General features: G+C 46.6%; 1 protein-coding gene across 3 annotated transcripts in view; it reads right to left on the reverse strand.

Moving 5' to 3' along the window:
• Window positions 1-4,455: 4,455 nt before the first annotated feature.
• SFMBT2 (Scm like with four mbt domains 2) overlaps window positions 4,456-22,504 on the reverse strand; it is a 255,402-nt gene continuing 237,353 nt past the window's right edge. For all 3 annotated transcript variants that reach the window (XM_025397759.1, XM_025397758.1, XM_025397757.1), the window contains 5 exons: window positions 21,784-21,959; window positions 18,335-18,501; window positions 17,736-17,999; window positions 16,788-16,919; window positions 4,456-9,747 (listed from right to left, as the gene is read on the reverse strand). In XM_025397759.1, the coding sequence (XP_025253544.1) occupies window positions 9,607-9,747; window positions 16,788-16,919; window positions 17,736-17,999; window positions 18,335-18,501; window positions 21,784-21,959 (880 nt within the window). In that variant the 3' untranslated portion in view covers window positions 4,456-9,606. The remainder of the gene's footprint in view (window positions 9,748-16,787; window positions 16,920-17,735; window positions 18,000-18,334; window positions 18,502-21,783; window positions 21,960-22,504) is intronic.

Genomic DNA, 22,504 nt, shown 5'->3' on the forward strand with positions numbered 1-22,504 from the left:
ATCAAGTACATAAACTGTTTCATTTGCTGGTCCACTTGTATAAGAAGGGCAAAGGATAACCACAGCTTCCAGTTCAGTGGTACTTTGTGTTCTGTGGGGAAAATATTCAACAATTGAGTTACTAGGAATAAGTGGTGAGAGGAGCCCATCCAACCTAATTCTACTATTTGGACGTCTGTGCCTTCAAACTCTTGGGAACACAGTATCTTATACTGGCCACTGGTTCTGTGCAAATGTAGCAGCTGGAAGGACATGATTGTATACCTATAGGATGCAGTTCCCCAACTGAGGCTGTAGCTCTGCCACTGGTCGACCAGGCTGTCAATAACGCTGGCTGCTTCTAATGTCTGTGGGGTTTATCTTCCTCCCTCTGGTATGCAAGTATTTTACCAGGATTCCTGCTCACCAGGTCTAATTGGCATGATGCCATCAATAGACCAGCCACATGTTAAGATGACCAATGTCTCTGCAAGCTACATTTTTAAAAAGAGCAGGAGAGTTAGCCTAGTATATGCGTTATATTTCCAGTCTTTTGACATCATCCTCAAAAGTATAACAAAGCCACTTTTGCATTTCCAGCTTGTTAACTATAGGTCAACACCTGGGAGCCATCATGAGTGATCATTAGACTGGCCCCAAGTAATTCTTACAAAAATACTGAATTCTAGGTCACAATAAATGCCCCAATGTCATGAATTTCCCCATATCCAGCATTATATCCTGTCCTGCTTCATCTAAAACCCTAACCTATTACCATATGTGTCCTCCCAGTTTCTGCCAGTGTGCATTAGCCAGATTCTGTAATTCCTTTGGTGTATGGACTGTTCTTCCCAAATCAGGGTTTGTATTTACATTTCCAGGCTGTGCTGAGACCTAAATCTGGTTATTGCTGTGAAAGTGATGATGGGTCAAAGGGAGGAGGCACATGTTGGGAATGATGTCATTTTGCAAATAAAGAACCCGCATCAGGTGAAGTTGTCCTATGGTGTTCACGCAAGGGGAGTGCTTTCACCTCAGGAAGGGGGCTGATTCTGCCTAGACATAGGAGAGTTTAGGTAAAGTTAAGGTTGAAGATTCTTGGATAACCAGCCTGGGCAACATACTGAGACCCTGTCTATACAAAAAAAAGAATCAGCCAGGCATGGTGGCATGATGGCACATCCCTGTAGTCCCAGTTACTTGGGAGGCAGAGGCCAGAGGATTGCTTGAGCCCAGGAGTTTGAGACTGCAGTGAGTTGTGATCGTACCACTGCACTCCAGCCTGTGTGACAGAGTAAGACCGTGTCTCTTAAAAAAGTAAAAAGAAAAAAAGATTCTTGTCTTATGTACTCAATGACCCATCTCAGGTGTTAATTTTTAACTCTTTCGCTACAAGGGCTCTGACTTTGAAAAAGGAAACCTGTCAAGGCTGCCCATTTAGTATCTTTTGCAGCTCCAATATCCTTATAATCAGATCCTGGGACTGATTTTCAGCAGGTCTTCCCTGTGGCTGTAGAAGATGAAAGTGCCTTTGAAAGTTGCCTCAGAAACTTTTGAGCTGACAAATTGCTTCCCTAAGTGTGCTATTTTCCTTTTTCAAGGCCAGTGATGCCAAATGCAGTTACCTTCCACACTGTCTTTATTAATATCATTGCCCCTACTATAAGCAGTGGCCACTTAATCTCCCACACCCATGCCTTCCACCTGCTGTGCATTCAACCAGACGCAAAAGCTTTAGTGGTTGTGATGCCAGAGTGTCAGGATTATTATCCCCTTCTTACCAAGATCAAAAGGGTCCCTACTGCTTTCAGAGGGGTGACAATCTGACTCCAAACTCCTAGCTGAGAAGCTGTTTTATAAACTTCTTGCACAAGTTGTCTTATCTGGGCTTCAAAGATAACAAAGTCTAGGTCAAAGCGTATGTGCCAATATTTTATTGTGGAATGAAACATCCAGGCAGCAGGAATAATGGAAAAAAGACATTGAGGCAAGTAGGGGTGGAAAGCAAATACCAGATGGTATGTTATAGAGTTGGCCTCAGCTTAAGGTTTCTCTATCAAGGTTTCTGGTCAGGCTAAACAAAACTACCATTCTTCAAAATAGATCATCCAGGGAAAGGAATAGGACACTGCAGCTAGCTCCCTCCCATCTCTCACTGATCCAAGTTGGTGCCCTGGGACACAAATTCGGCTTTACCTGAGAGTGGTGTCACACAGCCCTTCTGGTCAACTGTTGGGGAAGCCAGATCCTGCACACCATGGTGTGTACTTCATTTGAATCTAGGTTTGGTGGGTAGGGCCCAAACTCTCAATGGCTTAATTGGATTGGGACTGGTGGCTGAAGTTTCTGCTGAGGTGGATGTGAAGGAGACAATAGTAGTGGCAGCCAGGATGTTCCAATGAGCAAGTGCTCAAAAGTCCAGGAGTTGATGGTGCCCAGTGATACTGAGAATCTGGTCACTACCACATGCTAACTCTGCCTAGAATCACACAATATTTATCTAATATCCAATTCTACCAACCATACACAGATACAGCACTATCCACCTCTTACAGAAAACTGAGGCCTTGTATAACATACCTTGCAGGTAGTAGAATGAGTATTTGAACCCCATAAAAAGTGCAACGTTTTACTCTTTCTCCTAGTCAATGTACATCTCCTATTCCAAAAATTCTAAGCAAAAGATGGCAATACCTATGATGAAACAAATTTTGGGGTTGGGTGGGAAGACCTGGTGGTAGTGGTCATTGTGTGTTGATCAGACTTCAGAATAACAAAGGAAGAGTTTCCATTTTACTTATTACTACGATGTACCATTTAGACATATTAGCCATAGGAGAACACAAAACAATGTACTCTGACACAACAAATGAACTGCACTAAATGGAATGTGTTATAACCCAGGCTTGGGTTGACAACATAAAAACCTCTTGATGAAACTATCCCCAAGTAAACCTTTGTAGCCCATCTATTATTTTGATGTTGTATTTTCACTAAACTGATAACATGTCCAGTCTTCACGAGGAATCACCCAAGGTCATGTTGACATAAACGACATTTCTTTAAACACAGTCCTTGAAACTCCAGTAAGCATCATGCTCTTTCACAAACAAAATAGTCACAGCACAAACCCCAAGACAAGGGGGAAGTAACTTCTAGTAAACTGAGGAAACAGCCTCACTAGACAGCAGAAGAATTAAAAATAGGTTTTTGATGGCGACATGAAAAGAAATACAGATTTTCTTTCTTGCCTTGATTCATTCAATTTAGAGGTGCAGAACAGAGTTCAGCTTCCACTGTCTTAGATATTTGGTCTTGCTCTTCTCAAGGATCTCCAAGTGCAAATTGAAATACAATGATCCTATTTACTCAGCCATTTCACCCTTTATCTATTTGCTTCCAGTGTGTTTTGAGAAAATGAACAATATGTTTCCCATTTTGCCCTCTTAGGCCTCATTTTTGCTATTAAAAAGTTTCCTAGCCAGATGTGGTGGCATGCCTGTGATCCCAGCTACTCGGGAGGCTAAGGTGAGAGGATCACCTAAGCCCAGGAGTTTGAGGCTCCAGAGAGCCGTGATCAGGCCACTGTACTCCAGCCTGGGTGACAGTGAGACCCTGTCTCAAAAAAAAAAAAAAAAAAAGTTTCCATAATTAAAAGAAAAATTTCTATATGCAGAATGTGATTGCCATCAGAGCAAAAATAATATTTAAAGAGAAGTAAATGACTGCACCATTGCACTCCAGCCTGGGTGACAGAGCGAGAGCCTATCTCTAAAAAGAAAGCAATAAAGTAAAAAATAAGGTGAACTTAGATACTTGAAATCATCTGGGATGGATGAAAAGGAGAAATCGTTCAACAGTCCTCCACCTCCATTAACTCAGTGCTTTCTCTCCCCTTCTGCCTTACCCCTGTCCCTAGGAGATTCTTTCCTTCTCCCTTAACCCTGTCCCTAGGAGATGCTACCTGAACCTGTGGTGACAGAGGAAGGGGTCAGGTTCTGCCTGTGAGAGATCCCAGAGATGGGGTAGGATGGCAAAGGTCTCTCTTCTTATCCCAACTTCATTGCCTAAAACCTATGTGTGACACTGAAAGAAAAATGATAAATATAAATGTGGTTATTTAATTATTGCTGTCATAGAAATAAAGCAGTCTTTCTACTAAAGCATCAGGAAATCCTAGAATAACAGAAATGACTGAAAGTGGGAGGGCTAGAGGTGGTTGTGTGAGGATACACGAGAATGTTTTAACAACTAAAAAGAATAAACACAAGTTCCTTGACCAGAAAGTTCCATTCTGGAGCTAGGAGGTGACTCTGAGAGGTCACACAGGACTTTGAGAGTCGTGGTCGTTAACAACCTAGAAATAAGGCTTTAGTGCATGGCAAAAACAAAACAAAAAATTCCGACCAAAATAACTAATGCAGACGCTAAAGATGATATTGAATAACCTTCAACACAAAGACCGAAACACCACCATAGAATTTATTTTTGCTTTATTAACAATGTGGCTTACAATTATTTTTCAAGTAAAAAGGGTTTTTTTTTTCATTTAGAATAAAAATTAAAATATAACTCTGATATAGATTTTCATTTATTTACATGAAAACATATATACAGAATACAATCTTACAGCAAACCAAAAGCATGCCCTTCGTCCTGCAAATTTCAAAAGTAACGACGCCAATTTTTCCCTTTTATGCACCAAAAACATACACAAGATAGGAATCCAATTTCAATACAAACTATTCAAACTAGAATGCAAAACAGTGAAAGGGCTTTCAACATTCACGACGAGGGATAGTTGATGTTTCCAGAGATCATGCTGGCTCCTGTTTCGAGCAAGTGAGATGATTATTTTTTCTGTCATTTAAAAAAATTTGCCTCAAATTTTTCATCCTAAGGTGATTTTTAGCCAACGATTGTCCTAGAAGTTTCCTTTTTTCGTCAGCACATCTCTTCAGCCACACTCAGCCACACAAAAAGCACTGCTCTGCCTTGGTTAGGCAGCACGACCTTCATACTCACCAGGCCAAATTCCCATTACTTGGTGCCAACCATACAGAAGAATTACAGCCCCTTCCTCAAACAATATGGAATCGTTTGAGTTGTTATTTATCATTGAAACTAGAGAGGTTTTCAACCAAAATTCAAGGCAGTACTCTATGTCAGCAATTACAACTTTCAGGTAAATTACATGGGTCAAAAGTAGCACAATTTGATTTTATCATAGTATGTTTGGGGTATCTGCAAACCATTCTAGTGATAAGAGCTATAAGAACTGGTCAACTTAAGAATTCAACCACGTGAAAGGGACTAATTTCCAAAAGACTCTTAAACAGAAAAGGGCAATAAACAAAAGAATTACTGAATTATAATAGTTGCCGATACAGATTTCCTTTGCTATTATTGTACCAACGAGATATGAGCAGTATGGATATCTCGCTAACAATTTCTTCCTTAAACTACAGGTTTCTTAATTGACTATGTTTCCTTTCAAATAATTGCACATGTGATCACAGCTTTCTAAAGACAGAAGAGAGAGGAAGTGGAGCCTTGATTCGCCATCTTAATCCAAAAGCAGCAAAGATGCTCAAACCACAACAAAGATTTTTAACACTACTGGGTTTTTTTTAGTTCTATATACAGAAATAAATATAAATGGGTGTTCTATAAAATAAGTATGAAAACCCCTAGTGCTTCTAAAACTAAGCGGGGACAGCTCTTAGAAAGGGGTGTTTGGCATAAGATAGCGGGCAAATCTCAGAACTTGCCGAATACAACACTCAAAATTCTGTGAGATAAATTCGACACCCATCTTCAAAGGGCTGATCAAAATCAACCTCCTACAGAGGGCAGTAAAGGTCGCAGGGGCAGTGTTCAAGGCGTGGATCATTTTAACGTACTGAGGAACAAACCAAAACAAACACAGGAAATAATCTTTTGAATCTGATCAAATAAGGTAGGAGAACCCAGAAGCCGTGCAGCTCAAATACTGTGTCTGACCCAAACTTGGATCAAATGACTCTAATTTTGAAAGTGATGGATGAGTCCCCCACACTGTGAAGCTCTGTGGTGAAGTTCACTGTCTTTTGCTTTTGTTTTGAAAGGCAAAGAAGTTCTGTAATGCCAGTAGTAGTACCCTGTTCTTTTTCTAGGTTGTTAGGTTTGTGTTTTTGTGGACAGGATATTTTTTCAACATAGTACAAATGCAGTCAAGAAGTGAGGAGCTGAAACAAGCTCCGTGAGTTTAGGGTGAGACTGAGCAATGGGCTGTCGTGGTTCAGGCTGAGGTGACGTCTCTTTCTCAGGGTTTTCAAACAGCGCAGACTGCAGGGTCCGCCGGGCCAGTTCCAGGAAGTTCCAAGTGGTGTGATGCCCACAGGACGTGGGCGCACTAAGGAGAGGACTTTGGTCCCAAAGGATCATCAGAGAGAGATGGAGAAGAAACGGTACCATCAAGGGAAGGAATGCGGGGCATCACTTCTTGGTGTTTAGACCATGATACTGTTGGCCTAGGGGCTATGATGGCATCGGGGCACACATGTCAAATCCACTTTTTCTGCCAAAAGCAACAAGGACACACACAGAAAAATGCTCCATGAAATTGGCCCTATCTTTAAGACAGACGCTGGTGAGAGGTGAATCCTACAGAGCAATGAAAACACATTACAATTCTGTAATTGCTGCTGACGTGAAGTCCACCCGTCACGACGGAAATCCCCGGAGAATCCAAGCTCAGAAGGACACTGGCAACAGCTGGAGGAAAAGCACCTCCTTGGTCCTAAAATCTTTCTGGGCTCTCCTCAAGGACCGGAGAGATGGCATAGAGACAACTTTCATGGTGACGCCAGGCCGTGCCCTCTTGTGCAGTGGTCACAGCCATCTCCTCCCTGGCATGCGCACACAGAGTGCTCACCCATGGTGACCGCGACTGCACAGAGAAACACTGAAGTTAAACTGTCAGGGTGAAGGATATGGACAGTCCTGGGCACTTGGCCTCATGGGAAGCAAACACTTTCCCCTGTGACAGTGGCTGTATCCTTCCTGGGCTCCTGGCGGGCCACAAACTCCAGCTCCCTGGGTGGGCTCCAGAGAGCTCCTGGAGGATCTCCTCCCTCCAACGCAGCACCTCCTCCTCCGTGCCACCACTGAAGAGGGAGACAGAAGGTGACATTCGTGCTGCAAGTCCTTGTTCTGTTGCGGCCACCACATTCCCTCATCCTCGTCTCAAATACAACAGAAACAGCTCAGCTTGAAAAGGCCACAGTGAAGGATCATCAAGGAGTCAGCGCGGGGAAAATGCCAAAGATCTGGAAATGGATGCCCTTTCCAATCGTTTGACAGTTTCACTCCACGAGACTTGAGCGTTTAAGGCCAAAAGCATGTGGCTGAGAAGGCAGGGGTGGAAAACCGCGGAAAGATCAAAACTGGAGCTTAAAGGAGAGATGCCCAGGGCAAGCCAGCCACGGATCCCAGAGACATTTCTGTCGGGGCACAAGTGACACACTCCTCCCATCTGAGGTCCCCGGGCAGATGCATCAGCCAAACTCTAAAACTTGATTCTAGAAAGCGACTGCAGGGGAGACCAAAACGCCTCATCCATAAAATATGTGTTTTCCATTCTCCTCTGTAACCGTTAGAGTGTTAAGAAGGGTGAGCTTGAGCAATCACAGTTTCCAAAATCCCACCAAGAATCGTATCTGGAAATGTCACAGAAATGCAAGCAGCTCGTCAGCCCACCGCAGAATTTTACTGGAACTGCGGACACTCTAGTCCAAGGGACAAGCTCAAGGTAGTTATGGTGAAAAAGCAGGAAGGGTGTGAAGCCTCTGCTTCCAGTGTCTGCTCAGAACTGTGGCAGGGTTTGGTTTCCTTGCATAAGTTTAAAAAGGCATCTTGGCAGCCACCACAGACGAACACTGTAGTCCACTGGGTCTGAGTGGAGATACGGAGCCACTCATGAGGATATGGAGATGGCTTCTGGTCCAAGAGGCCAGCCAACTCTTGCAGCCACAGCTTTGTCTGTACGTGACCTGGCGGATTTAACATAACTGCCCAAGAAATTCCACAAGCAAACTCAAAGCCAGAAAGAGCTGCAGGAATGGCAGGGTCAGAACTGGGACCAGACCCTTCTTTTTCTTTCTTTTTCTCATTTTTGGCCGATCTGGATCTTTCTTTCCAGCATGAGCGGGATGAACGCCAGCGGGAGATAGTGTGCTCACCACTGCGCCCTCAGTGTCCACACCTGTCGCTTCACAGGAGCTGAGGTCCAGAGTGATAAGAAGTCACCCAAGATCTCAGAGTTAGTTCTCAGCAAAACCAGGGTGCCAAGTGGCTGCCTCCAGATTCAGGGCTCATGCTGCACTGTCCCTGGTGCATATGCAGCCAGCTGGAGCAGAACGAGACAGAAGGGACCCTCAGAGGGACTCCTGCTCAGTGACCTGCTGCAGTGATCCTTCTAAGCGGATGTAGCTGGATCATGAAACGCATCCCCCACATCTCTTTACCTTCCTGCTCTCTGAAACTAAGCTTTTCCTTTGATATATAATCCAACATTTGCCTAAAAGTCTCACTCCCTGATCCAGCTACAATTAAACTACAACACTGGAGATAGTTGAGGTCTAGAAAAGACTGGGTAGAGTGTGTCTCTACAGATATTCTAGACTTCAATCAAAAACCATCCAGTTGGGCCAGGGCGTGGTGGCTCACACCTGCAATCCCAGCATGTTGGGAGGCCAAGGCGGGCAGATCATTTGAGATCGGGAGTTCAAGACCAGCCTGACCAACATGGTGAAACCCCGTCTCTACTAAAAATATAAAAATTAGCTGGGCATGGTGGTGGCACCTGCAATCCCAGCTACTTGGGAGGCTGAGGCAGGAGAATCACTTGAACCCGGGAGACAGAGGTTGCAGTGAGCTGAGATCGTGCCACTGCATTCCAGCCTGGGTGACAGAGCGACTCTGTGTCTCAGAAAACACAACAAAACCAACCAACCAACCATCCAGTTGCACAGAGATGCCTGCAGGCCTTCCTTCACTCTCCGTATTCCTAAAAGGCACCTCGAACAGAGGACAGAGCTTTAGCATATCTTTTTATAAGGACGTCGCTGCCAGCTGCATTGCAGAAAGGAGCTGCCACCAAGATGAAACCGCAGGTGCCACTCAACCAGGGTCACACGCCTATCCACAGGAAACTGCATGTATAAATGTGCCCGTGTGATTACAGGAAACACGACGGCACGGGGTGAGGTTTCTTCCTTGGCGACATTCTTCTTTTACAAAGAATGCAGGCCTCACTTTAGGAAACCCTGCTCCAAGGGAGCTGCCGGCTTGGGGCGGGAGAAAGGCAAAATGTGGGCGAACCAAGAAGCTGGCCCACGTCCGGCAGGGTCTGACGCGTGACTTTAACTGGCACTCCCCAGAAGCCACTGCTGCTGTGCTTCGCTGCGCTTTGCAAACACAGAAACAGCTCACACGCCAGCAGAGGCAGGAGATCCTGGGCTTCTGGTTTTCTGGTGATACTTAGTGTCTGTACCATTTAACATATCCCGGAAAATCAAAGTTTCGGTCCTGGAAACCTTTACCAACACTGCATCCCACATCACGGGCCACCTCCCGAGGGGAGACTCAGTTGGCGTACTGGGCGTAGAAAGCCACTTTGACTCTCTCGATCTGGTGGCATAACTTGATGGCGGGCCCCAGCTTCAGCTCCATGCACTCTTGCACCGTCGGAAGGGTCAGAAGCAGGAGTGCTTGGCCGTCAATGTCCTGCAGAAAAAGACAGGCAGGTTAGAGACGGGGCAGTGTGCACCCGGGTACGCAGATGCATCACGGCAGGCTCCATCCCGGGGCCAAACCTGACAAGAGGATGCTCTTGTTTCATTCAATTCAGGGGATTGTTGGTAGAGATACCAACCCAGCTGGATGCCTGTTTAATCTTTGTGTTACTAAAATCTTTTTGCAGCTAGGCACAGTGGCTCACACCTATAATTCCAGCACTTTGGGAGGCTGAGGCTGGAGGATCACTTGAGACCAGGAGTTTGAGACAAGCCTGGGTAATCCAGTGAGATATGGTCTCTACAGAAAATTTAAAAATTAGCTGGGCAGGGTGGTGCAAACCTGTGATGCCAACTACTCAGAGGCCGAGGGGGGAGGATCACCTGAGCCCAGGAGTTTGAGGTTGCAGTGAGCTGTGATCACACCGCTGCCCTCCAGCCTGGGCAACATAGCAGGAGCCTCTCTAAACAACAACAACAACAACAACAACACAAAACCAGCAATACAAATACAAGAGCTTTTGGCTAAGGGCATTCTAGCTACTCTGAAATTCACATACCTACTGTGTTGGGTAGAAAGAGCTGGAACAGGAGGGTTGCTGCAGGAATTGCTTCCCAAGCTTATTGCCCCTTGCTGGGAGGGCAACTCACCCTCCACCCCAGGCAAGGCCAGGTCCTCCCTGAGCTATGCTGAGACTTCATCTGAGCGCTAAGCAAAGGAATCTCTACCAAAAGACAAGGCTCCCTCACCTCCCTGCCAAGGTCTGGCATTTCACCATCAGGATGGGTGAGAAGACGCTCAAGACAGATATGCCAATGACAGCACAGTTTTCCATATAGGAAAATACACACACACATACACACACACACACACACACTATTTACAGACACACACTGCCCAGAGCGAGGTGTTGCTTGTACACAAATCTGTTGCCCCACTGTGTCCTGCTCAGCCTTTCTCTACCTACACACAGGGCAGGAAGACACTCATTCAATGAATGTTCAGTTGAATTTGCTACAGGAGGAAGCATCCCCCCACTCCAAAGCTCTAAGACCCTTCCACTGGACATCTCTGTCTCTTCAGCAGCTTGCTTCATATAGTAATCTGGTTCATTCACACAGATGTCATTTGACTGGACTTCTGCGTTTAACCACAATCCTCCTTCCTGTTTACCAAGACGAGCTCAATAGTCCAGAGGGAGTCACTGAGGCTCTAAGAGACTGCAGGCCCCGGGCAATGATGAAGATCAGTGGTACCATGAGAGCATTAAGTGAGCTCCACAAACTGGAATTTCTGCCACTTGCAGAAGAATTACGCCCAGGGCTGCCATAAGCCACAAGGACATTAATAGCCAAGCAAAAGCGTAAGATCATACGTCTCCAACAACACCTGTCGGTGACTTTCGCACAGGCGGCTTATTTTCTTAAACTAATGGTTTATTTAGCTGTCTTGAAAATTTCTAAAGCAAAAAGTCAAAGTGTGTATAAATGGTAGCCTTGAGCAGACTAATCTTCTAAGCAAGCGTAATTCATCATCTGATCAGATTCAAAAGACTAATGTTAAGAGCAGGAATAATTTATCTTCTGATCAGATTCAAAAGCAACAATATTCCCTAATAAGTACTGCAGCAATAAAAATGAAACATTAACTTTAAAAGTATCAATGTGAGTGTTATTTTTTATTTTTAAATTACAGATGAGCGCTAGCTACGATGTAAGCAACGTGAAGCCACGCTCAACCAAGACTCAAAGGTGACCTTATCAAACCACAAAGTAAACCGATCTGTCTTGTATACATACTGAAAGCAGGAGATAAACTATAGAAAACTGTCACTATATTTTCATGCTATGTTTACATCATTTTTCCCTTTCTCTAGAGCGCTCATACATGTTATTTTACTTTCTTTTCAGATGCTACAGAAAAGGCTGATTGCAGCTGGGGGGATTTGGGAGTACTGTGAAATAGTGTTTGGCTCTAGGTCGCGAAGAAACCAAGGGGACCTCTGGCCTGGGGCCTGTAGGCCAATTCCACTTTCAGAGCCAAATCCACATATAGTACATCAAAACAGACCAAGAGGGCACAGGCGTAGGGACTCAAAGTCTTCTAGGTACCATGGGCCTCATAAAAACACATTTTAAGTAGGCAGAGGGCTGATGTTCTATTCTGTGGATGTCATTAAACCGTGGACAGGTGGCTTAACCATTATGTTCAATGACATCCACAGAACAGGATAGAATAGAAATAGAACTTATTTTACTTTCCCAGGAAGTTTACTTTCCTGGTGAAAATTAATGCCCAGAAAAGCTAGCCAATCTAACTATGATCACACAGCAAGTTAGAGACGGTGTTGGAATGAGAACTGCAGTTTTCAGACATTAAACTTTGAAGGGAAAACTGTAGCTCAGTCTTTAACATCTGTACTTGGGCATGATGTATCAGCACTAAAATATTCATGTAACTCTTTCTCTACAGAAAATTTCAGCGAAGGTGGCTGATGCATGTATCACATTTAAGTGCAGTTGCGCACACTCATTTATTTCCTTGCCAATATTTATTGAGCATCTACTAAGTGGCAGGCACTTGGCTGGCCTCTGGGGAATGTCACAGTGAACAAAGGAAAGGTTCCCTCTCTGGGCACCCCATGAATCTGAAGGATGGCAGACAAGTCAACAGACTATTAGGATACAGGGATATTAACATACGGATGCAGAGCTAAGGGCTCAAACAGGACAGGCAACCGAGCCAGTCTTACAGGGGTGTTGAAAGGGCTTCAAACTGAGACTTCAGGGACCAATAAGAACTATTAAGGCCAAGAGGAACTGAAAGAACGAACACAGCTAGTTCCCTGGAATGTAGAATTCCAGGAAATTCCAGGAAAAAAGGTAAAATCATGACGAGCCCAGAAAGCCACTTTATCTGGAAGACTATTTTTTCTTTCAAGGATTATTTAGATAACCGCATACTTCGCAGGTGGTTTAATTTTTTATAAACATGTTCCTATATAACTGAGAGCTGCTGGCAGATCACTTTTAATGTTCAACAAAGAATTCTCATAAATGGACTAATTGTAAAGAAATGAAATATGATGAGATATACGACATGCTTAGCACAGGGCAAAATTAAATCGATTTTGATACAGCATTCAGGTGAGGATTTGGTAGTTCCTAATGGAGGTATTCAGGTCTAGAGAAGTAGAGAAAGGACAGCTTAATCTGGACTAAGCCTATAAACTATCCTGAAATTTTTTCATTAATGTCAGTTGATCACTTGAGCCGTCTGCTTATTGCACTGTCTCTGACTGATGGAAGCCGAATGAATAGGTAAAATTTTATTTAGAGTTTTGTGTGTTCTTTAGTTATAGATGAGTGGATTTTTACTGTGTAATGTACAGGTTTGCAGCATTAAATTATGGAGTATAGATTTTTAAGCAGTTGCCATAACATTTCAGAAATAAAAGGCACAGATGCTGGTAATGGGGAGTTTATAATTTTTGCAAATACTCCTGGTGATTAATAATAATCTCTGCATTTACAACGTTCAGAGCATGCGTACACATAGCAATGACCATGCTGTGCACAGGGATCTCATTCACATGCCAGTGAATAGTCTCTGGGTTCCTTCTAGCTCATTTAAAATCTCAGACAATGCCTGCAGTGACCTACTGGAGGCCTCATCAAATCAGAGCTGGAGTATCTGGGCTAAATGACGATAAACAAATTAGTAAAACTTAGTAATTAAAGGTCTGATGGGACAGAAGGAGACTCAAGTGCCCATGTACTTCAGACAGCCCAGTGGGCAATGACTTTCTATTCCAACAGGTGAACTTGCCTAGTGTGAAATGTGAAATTACACAGGAATGAGATGACAATAATGAAAGTCTATTTTTCTCTCTCGTAAGAGAAACAAGTAGGGATGAAGGGCAAGGCTTTTACTGATATTAGAAGGGCAACAGGACAAAACTCTGTCTCTACTAAAAATACAAAAATTAGCCAGGCATGGTGGCGGGTGCCTGTAATTCCAGCTACTCAGGAGGCAGAGGCAGGAAAATCGCTTGAACCTGGGAGGCGGAGGTTGCAGTGAGCTGAGATTGCGCCATTGCACTCCAGCCTGGGCGACAAGAGTAAAACTCCATCTCAAAAAAAAAAGCAACTTGGAGAGCAACTTGATTCTACAAGGGAGACAGTGTTGGCAGTGTTCCATTTCCTACAAGGCTTAGCTTAGGGAAGGCATGAAACTTTTCTCTGGTGTTCTCAACTGGGCTTAGGAATACCAGAAAGGAAGACTCAATACTTTAGGCTTTTCCCCAAACCAGCTTTGTTTCACTTTCTTGCTTGTTACTGAGAACTTGTACACGGTGTAGAAAGACACAGGAGCTAGTGACGTTTCAAGGTATAAGCCCTCATACCTAACCTGGAATCTAGAAATGAGAAATCTGCTCTTCATTCAGGCCTAACTAAACTTTTTTTTTTTAATTGTGAAAACTAAGCATTTGAGCCTAAAAATAAAACCAAAACATTAGAGTAATACAGAATGCCACACCTCACTATCAGAAGGCGCCTCGCAGGGACTGAACCGGTGTATGCTGAATGCACACGGGGACCGACAGATACGCATCAGCGCAACCAAACCTGCGGGATCAGCACTTGTCATGGATTTGCATACAACGCTCTTCTCGCTGCAGCACTGTCAATAAATACCAGACAGGCAAAGTGCAGCACTGGGCAACACTTTGCACAGGATTTCAATCTATTGCTTTCTTTTTTGTTTTCAAGATGGAGATATGGCTTATCAATAAGCTCCCGATCACCTAAGCCCTTGCATTTCTTACAACTGTCTTTCTTTCCTGTTTGTGTGTTATTTGAAAGGACAAGCTCATCACCCAGGTTCTTTAGGTCTAAGGAGGCCTCTCCCTGGTTGCTTTTCAGAGTTGTCCAGACAGGAAGGGTGGCCAATGTCAGAAGGTCAGGAGGCAACTCTTTCTGCCTTCAATCATTCGTCTTTTTTATTTATTTATTTTTTTGCTTGCTTTTGAGATGGAGTCACTCTATTGCCCATGATGGAGTGCAGTGACACGATCTCGGCTCACTGCAACCTCTGCCTCCCAGGTTCAAGCAATTCTCCTGCCTCAGTCTCCCAAGTAGCTGAGATTACAGGCGCCCAACAGCACGCCCAGCTAATTTTTGTATTTATTTATTTATTTATTTATTTATTTATTTATTTATTTATTTTTTAAGTAGAGACGGGGTTTCACCATGTTGGCCAGGCTGGTCTCGAACTCCTGACCTCAAGTGATCCGCCTATCTTGGCCTCCCAAAGTGTTGGAATTACAGGCATGAGCCACCATGCCCAGCCTAATCATTCTTTCAGCATGATCTTAGCGGATGTCTGCAGAAGGTTCTAGTGGTCATCAGTAGGATGAAGTAATTCATCTCTTGGACTTCTTGGGACACAGGGGGAAGAACTTTGAATGACAATAACTACTCTCTTTGGGTGGCACTGGAGACCATTGTAATTTGCTTTCTTCGGTTCATTGCTGCATGAACTTGGGAGAAAAGCTGGGAAATTTCCTGGGTGCACGGGAAGTCACAGACCTTTTATGTTCTCAGATTTAATGTTTGAAATATCCTCTTTCTAGACTACTGGTTTGTATGATCTAAAAAGAGACTGAATAAACCTATCTTTAACTTATTACATGAAAAACAGTACTTTCTTTTTCAACATGAGGTCTTTGAACACAGATATTTATACCAGGACAACGCAAGAAACTTCAACAAAGTAAGCACAGAGCAGAGCAAGAGCCTGGAATTTTCTGCAAGGCCAGTGAGGCAAGATGCAAGGTGGTGTGTGTGCATCCTGTTTCCGTGGCAACTTGTTTCCGTATTAATTTAGGGACAATGTAAATAAAAACCCTCTCTTCTTCCTTAGGACACAGCATCATATATCTTATGTTTCAGTTAACTATACTCATTTCATCTGCTGGGCTACAGACTCCTTTAAAATAGAAATTCTATCGACCGTTATTGCGTTTGTCCATCACCATACCATCATCTTAAAAACATTTTATGTAGAAAGAAGTGAGGGAGGTAAGAAAACAATGACGAAAGCGACACACTGGCCAGCGGGCTTCCACTTTGGGCAGGCCAGGTGGATACACTGTTTCCTCCTTGTCCCACTAGGCCTAAAGGGTAAGATCCACTGGCATTGTATAGAAATCCACAAACAGAAGACTCTGGAAGGTGGAGAGAGCAGGGCAGACCGGCTAGGGGCGTGGGTCCCCAGCTGACAGCATGGTGCTGAGCTCTCTGGTTGCTTTGGTTGCTGTTTGTGTGTGAGCTTCATGCACCTGAGACTTGGAGCTGAAGAAACTGCAACCCAGATTTGCCAAAAGGCACTGACAGGAGGCTCAACCAAAGCTGGCTGTCTGCAGACAAAGGCCTGGCCAAGGGGTGGCCCAGCAAGACAAAAAACTGTGAGACAGCAACACCTCTTTGACAGCTGAACATCACAGGGAGGGCTGGACAGGCCCCGCCGACAGCAGCCAAGGCGGAGTGAGCCGCCCTGACTTTCAGCCTGGCCAGGTGGCAACTGAGCACCTCATCCTACCACCGAGGTGGCATCTGAAAGGGCCAGGCAGGGAACTGGGCCTCTTACCCCAGCCTGGTGGTAAAGAGCCCCCACTGCAGGGTCGGTGGAGATGGCAGGGGGAGCGTGGACTCACACCCCTCACCTGGCAGCAGCAGGCAGCTCCCGCCCCTGCTGGGTGGTGTCACCAGAGCCGGGAGAGTCACCCCTCCACCTGCACCGTGGCACTGGTGGGGCCAGTGAGGAGCAGGAATGAGGCTCCCTCTCTCTTTTCCCTGCCAGGCAGCTCTCAGCAGGGGCCTTGGAGGGAACTGGGTCTCGCACACCTGCTGAGCAGTGCTGAGGAACCCCCGTGCAGGTGTCACGAGGAAGCCGGCTAAGACAGGAGGTTCCTTTCAGATCCAGAGTCTCAGCACATCAAACAATCGACATGCGGCAAGCCACCGTACCTGCTCCTGAAATATCTTGGCCAAGGGGGCACAGTCTGTCAGCTTAATGAACCTCACCACGTCGGTGACCGTCCACTCCAACGGGTTGCTCTCCAGAACCAGCCTCTCCTCCTCCTCCTCTTGTTTCGTGTCCTGCAGAGAAAGGGTCGGAGGAGCTCAGCTGTGGCACAGTCAGCCGGCTGGGTCCTCTCCAGCACTCTCCAGACTTCAGCCGCTCCTGGCCGGAAGCCACTGCCTCCCTTTGCTCCCTCACTGGGCACCTGAAAAAGCTGCACACCCTCTCAGTCCCTGGGCAAGTTCTTAGCTCAGTGATGATGCCCCTGCAATGACTCATGTGCCTTCAGAGGGAAGAAGGCAGGCACGGATAGTCGCTCTTGCATCCCTAGTTCAGGAAACCTTGGGTCTGCTTCTGAACGAAGCACCTCTGATTAGAGAAAAGAGGAGAAATACAAGGGGCACGTCCAAGCAGACACGAGAGAGTGTCCCCCAGTGTTTCTGTAATGACGGCGCCAATGGCCCTTTCTGCTGATCTCACACCACCCATGGGGCTACGGGAGACCCGAAACACTGATTAAATATTGTCAAACATCACAGAGGTGTCCTGTGACACACGGCAGTCACAGGACATGCAGGGAAGGAATTTCTGGAAACCCAGAGTTCAAAGGAACCCAAGGACTGTGCCCACCTCCTGACAAGCACCCAGGTGGCACTAAAGCCATCCAGGAAAGAGGCACTGTCTCCGCCCTGGGCACTCCATTCCAATGCTGAAAGGCCCCTCCGCCCACAGGTGAAGTGCCAGCCTTTGCTCCTGACTTGGGAATGAGCTAGAACAGCTGCTGCTGTTGGAGGTATTTTAAACGGGTTTCCCCATGTCGTGGCCCTGAGGTGTCACAGGTGTGCTTCTTCAGACCCAGCCGGAAGCCCTCTGCCCCCACGCCCAGGAATCACCTCTGTCCCCTCGGGCTTGGCCGGCGGGCACTTCTCCCCTTCCTCTGCTGAGGAGACAGCCGGCGCCCTGCGGCCCCTTCGTGTCCTCTCTGCGGGCGGCCGGTGTGCGGGCTCTGAGCCGCTCCGCAGGGTGACGGCCCTCCGGGGCCGGGCCGAGGGCACCTCCGCCGACGAGGTGTCCGTCTGGTCATCCCGGAGCTCAGAGCCTGTCTCCTCACTGGCGGTGTCATCGTCCATGGCTTCAGCGTCCTCCTCTTCACTTTCCTGGGCCGAAGGAAAAGGCATTTAAGGGGCTGGTGGCAGGGGGGCCGGTAGCCGTGGCCTGGGCCCAGTGCAGACCACTTAGCAAGCCCTGTCCCAGGCAGTCTCTGAAATGGAGCCAATGGTCCCACCCGCGGGCCCTACCAGGCCCCTTCCCAGCCAAAGCAGCTGGACACGCTACATTTGTTTTCAGCAGGTAAGGAGGAGGGGGTTCTTCTTCGGTGTTTCTGACCATCCTGCCGCAATCTCCAGGGCCACCTCTGCTGTGAAGCAGCCATACTCGCCAGCCAGGGCCAGATGACAGCCACGGGCGGGCAGGCGCCCCGGGCAGAACATACCTCCCCCGAGCCTGCGGTGAGGTCCACGGCAGAAGACCTCCGTTTCTTCTGCACGAAGATGGATTTCCGTCGCTTCCTCCGCCTGGCGGGTTTGGGGTGTCCGCCGTCGGGGTTGCTTTCCCCGATGGGGGGCTTGGAGATCTTCTTTCTCTTTCCATAGTAATAGGCTGTAGGAAGGAAGATGAGAAACTTTTGAAGGCATAAACACACACAGACATGAACAGAGGGAGAGGAGAGAGGAAGGAGGGAGACGATTCTTTCATCTGATAACTCATTTGTGCCTTACAAAGTCATTCTGAGAAAACAGACCCACAGAAGGAGGGTCTTCTGCTGCTCAAAGCTTCAGGTCTGGAAGGTGTTCGGGCTGAACTTGGCCCCTCCCCAACGTTGAAGCCCAAACCCCCAAAGTGAGTGTATCTGGATGTCACTGACATTAATGAGGTCCTAAGAGTGGGGCTTGGTGTCTAGGAGAGACACCAAGGACCCAAGACCCAGAGGAGAGGCCCCATGAGGACACGGGGAGCAGGTGGCTGCCTGCAGGCCCAGGAAGGATCTCATCAGAAACCAAAGCTGCCAACACCCTGATCTTGGACTTCCAGCCTCCAGGACTGTGGGAGGTAAGTGTGTGCAGTGAAAGCTCCAGGTCTGTGGTATGTTGTTGTAGTAGCCAGAGCTGACTTCTGCAAAAGGTGAAAGAGACAAAGATGCCCACAGTTCCCACAGGAGTTTATCCCTGTCTGGACCCCAGACATTGCATACAGTGGTGGCAGTGACATCCATCGGATTGCTCTGACACCTGCTCCCAAGTCTGAATCTTGAGCAACTGGTCAGTCAGCAAGCACCGGGTGAACATCTGCTGGCGTGGTCCTGGCATGAGGGACTCCCCCAGCTCTTGGTCTGACCAAGACAAGTCGTGATCCTGAACACATGGGCCAAATTCACCAAGCACCTTTCCTCTTTTCAGAGTTCCTTCTCTATTACATCGTTGTGTCCTTTATTCCCTTCTCATTTGGTGGGACTCACGTTACTTCTGAATTCTATAGCAGAGACACAGGTGTCTATCTTAATTCAAAAATTATTTATTGAACTTTGGTAGTGATTAATGTTTTTTATAAAAAAAAAGTACCATCAACTAATGAAAACCACCACTAAGGATCCAGCATTCAATTACGACCCAGACGCCTACTCATTAACCAAAGGTTCAACCGTCCCACTATGGGACGCCCAGGAGCCACAAAATAACTGAATGCAGCTAAGGAACCTTTATCCACGAATGGGGTGGGCCAGAGGAAAATGGCAAATGCACAACCCCTGGTTTGCAGGGGCCCCTCTGCAGGGAGCATGATTTCAGTGCATTCTCACAGTGCTGGGCCGCAGGCTTCGTCCTCCAGGTAAGTCACCTATCCTTTCTGCACCCCAATTTCCTTACTTACAAAATGAGACCATCAGGACTAACAAGCATAGGTTTCCTTCAGGCCTAAGGCCCTCTATGTCCCACCCCCTCCCCTGCATTTGATCAAGCACGGCATTTGGAAGCCTCACAGTAGCAGCTCTGTAACTCCCAGGAGGCACACCTGCTCCGGCAGCCCTGGCCTGTTCTCATCAACCTCTCAAAAGCAGCAGATGGCAGGAGAGCTTGGAACAAGGTCCCGTGTCCAGTTCTACAGGACCGTGTTCCTCAGTGAGAAGGAATGAACTGCTGTGGACGAGCACTGCTTTGTGGCCGTCTCCAGGTACAGGGGCAAATGAGCAAGCCTCTGTCCCCACCCAAACCCCAAGCATGCATGACAGGGCTAGGGCAGGCTGGCTTCTCAGAAGCCAGAGGCTGGGGATGAGAATTGGTTTTAGGGAATGCAGCCAAAGGTCAGTATGTGTTTGGAGCCTCAGAATGAGACTGGATGACCCTTGCTTTCCCAGTGCTCGACTCCACCAAAATATCGTTCTGGCCTCCTCCCACCGGAGCCTCAGTTCAGCCCGTAGTAACATCCATTATAAATTAGCCCAAAGGATCTTGGGAGTTAGGAGTTTTATCATATGAGGTCCAGAGACATCTCTGAGTTCATTCTGGCAGTGCTGAATGGGAGGTGTGGGGCCCTGCTCCTTCCCTGCCATGCCCAGCGTTCCGGAAGAACAGAGAAGCCCAGCTGGCAGGTAAGCATTCACCATGCATGGCAAAGCCGAGCCCTCGGTCAGGCCTTTCTGACTCAGGAGCTGCTGTTTCCCAGTGAATCTCTCCCCTGGAAAAAGGTGCTGTGATGGAGAAACAAGCTCTTCCGGAACCAGGTGATGTGCTGGGCCGACACACCTGCGGGCCCTACCTGAGCGCCCCTGTGCACAGAATGACAGGGGCTCTGTGTGATCAGTGAGGACACAGCTGACCTCCATCAGAAGGCAGAGTGGCAAGCAGACTGTGTGTCTGTGTGTGTGTGTAGAAACACACTGAGAGGTAATAAAATACAAGGAAAGTCACACTCTGAATAGCGTTTCAAGTACACTCAGATTCCTGGTTCCAGAACCCATGTTGACCAACATCACAAGTGACTGTGGCTCACAGAGCACTGGCCACACGGCCAGGCCCTTGTCACATCCCAGTTGGCTGGAACACAGCTGGCAGAGTCAACTTCCAGGTCACTCCCCCTTGCATTAGAGAGAACTGAGGGGAGATGCAGGAAACTCAGAACTGTGGGTCAGAGGGAGAGATCAAGGCTCAGGCACAAGAGGTGGAGGTGTCTGGGAGAGGCTACCATGGATGGAGAAGGTCATCAGAAGGGAAGAAGGGCAGGGCTCAGGGGAAGCGGATGCCCAAGGCCAGAGATCCTCGAATGGGACTGGGGATGGAAGAGGCAAGAGCTGGAGGTAGGAAAGTGGGGACAGCCCTGAGTCCTGCATCCTGTGTCCTGGGAGAGAGGCAAAGCTAACTGGCAGAAAAGAAAGTGATGGTGGCTTCTGAGTCCTCCATGGCTCTCCTGGGTGGGGGTGTTGAGGAAGGCATCTAAACATGAGAAGCTGATTATGATGTGGATGTGGCCCCCTATCAGGAAGGGCAATGAAAGCAACATTACACTATCCCAGAGTAAGGACTGAAAGAGTCATCTGGGTTACTGTTACTGTGGTCAATTTTATTGTGCTCTCCTGGCATCCATTGAGCTATAGAATCAATCAATCCACTGAAACTCATGACAGTACACACAGTTTCTTCTCTTCTTTTCCAAGGCCTACCAATGAAAATTCATCCTGTTTTAATTTGTCCCATCCCCTCCGTATGTCAGGCTAAAAACACATGTATCTGCTACAGCAAATCTTTAAAAATCCTTCCATAGCAATTCCTATGGAAGACTAGTCAAAAGGTTCAAAAAGAAACAAGCAAATGAAACAAAAACCAAATACCTTATAGCGTAGTTTAGGCCTCTGGGCCCATGCATTTCTTTTTTTTCATTATTTGTACTTACTGTATTTGGTTTTGGTATGAACGGAGCAGTTCTCTGGGCAGTTTTCAGATACCAGCACAGGACTAAACAAATTTGGACAGCACTCTAGCTTCGCACAGACTCGGCGGCAGAAATTTGCAACTTGGTCAGATGTCCGTACGATTTTGACCACAGCCCTGTACGTTTTGCCTCTGTATCTAGAAAACAAGGTGGGGGAAAAAGCGATGGTGAGACCAGATTATGATTCAGACCTATTCTGTACCACGTATTTCAAAGGTAGCAACTTCATTTTCTAATGACAAAGCATATGGTGCACAGTTTTCCATGCTGTTTCTGTTATTTCTCAGAGAGATATTTACAAGAAATGCTCACTAGTGTGCTACAAATGTGTCACAACAGTGCTAAACTAGAATCCACTTCCATAAAGACCCCCCCATTTAGCACACCCTCATTTTGCTCTATACAACTTCATACCAAAGATGAGTGGTGCAGGGTACACACCTAACGGGCATGGCTCTCGAAATGAGGTTAGTGAAATCTAACAGGTATTTTCCTGTTGTTATCTTATTTCATTTTTGAAAAATGTGAGTGCATATGGGATCATGATTCTGCTTTGAAAACCATGCAAATTCAGAACACTGAAAGGATATCTTTGTCAAGATTGTGTATATTGTTGAAATGGGGACGATTTCCATTATTCATAAATGGCATCTGTGCAGAATGGTGATAGGTAAGCGAGGTC

This window comes from Theropithecus gelada, chromosome 9 (assembly GCF_003255815.1).
Source record: "Theropithecus gelada isolate Dixy chromosome 9, Tgel_1.0, whole genome shotgun sequence".
In the NCBI taxonomy this organism is placed as follows: Eukaryota; Metazoa; Chordata; class Mammalia; order Primates; family Cercopithecidae; genus Theropithecus; species Theropithecus gelada.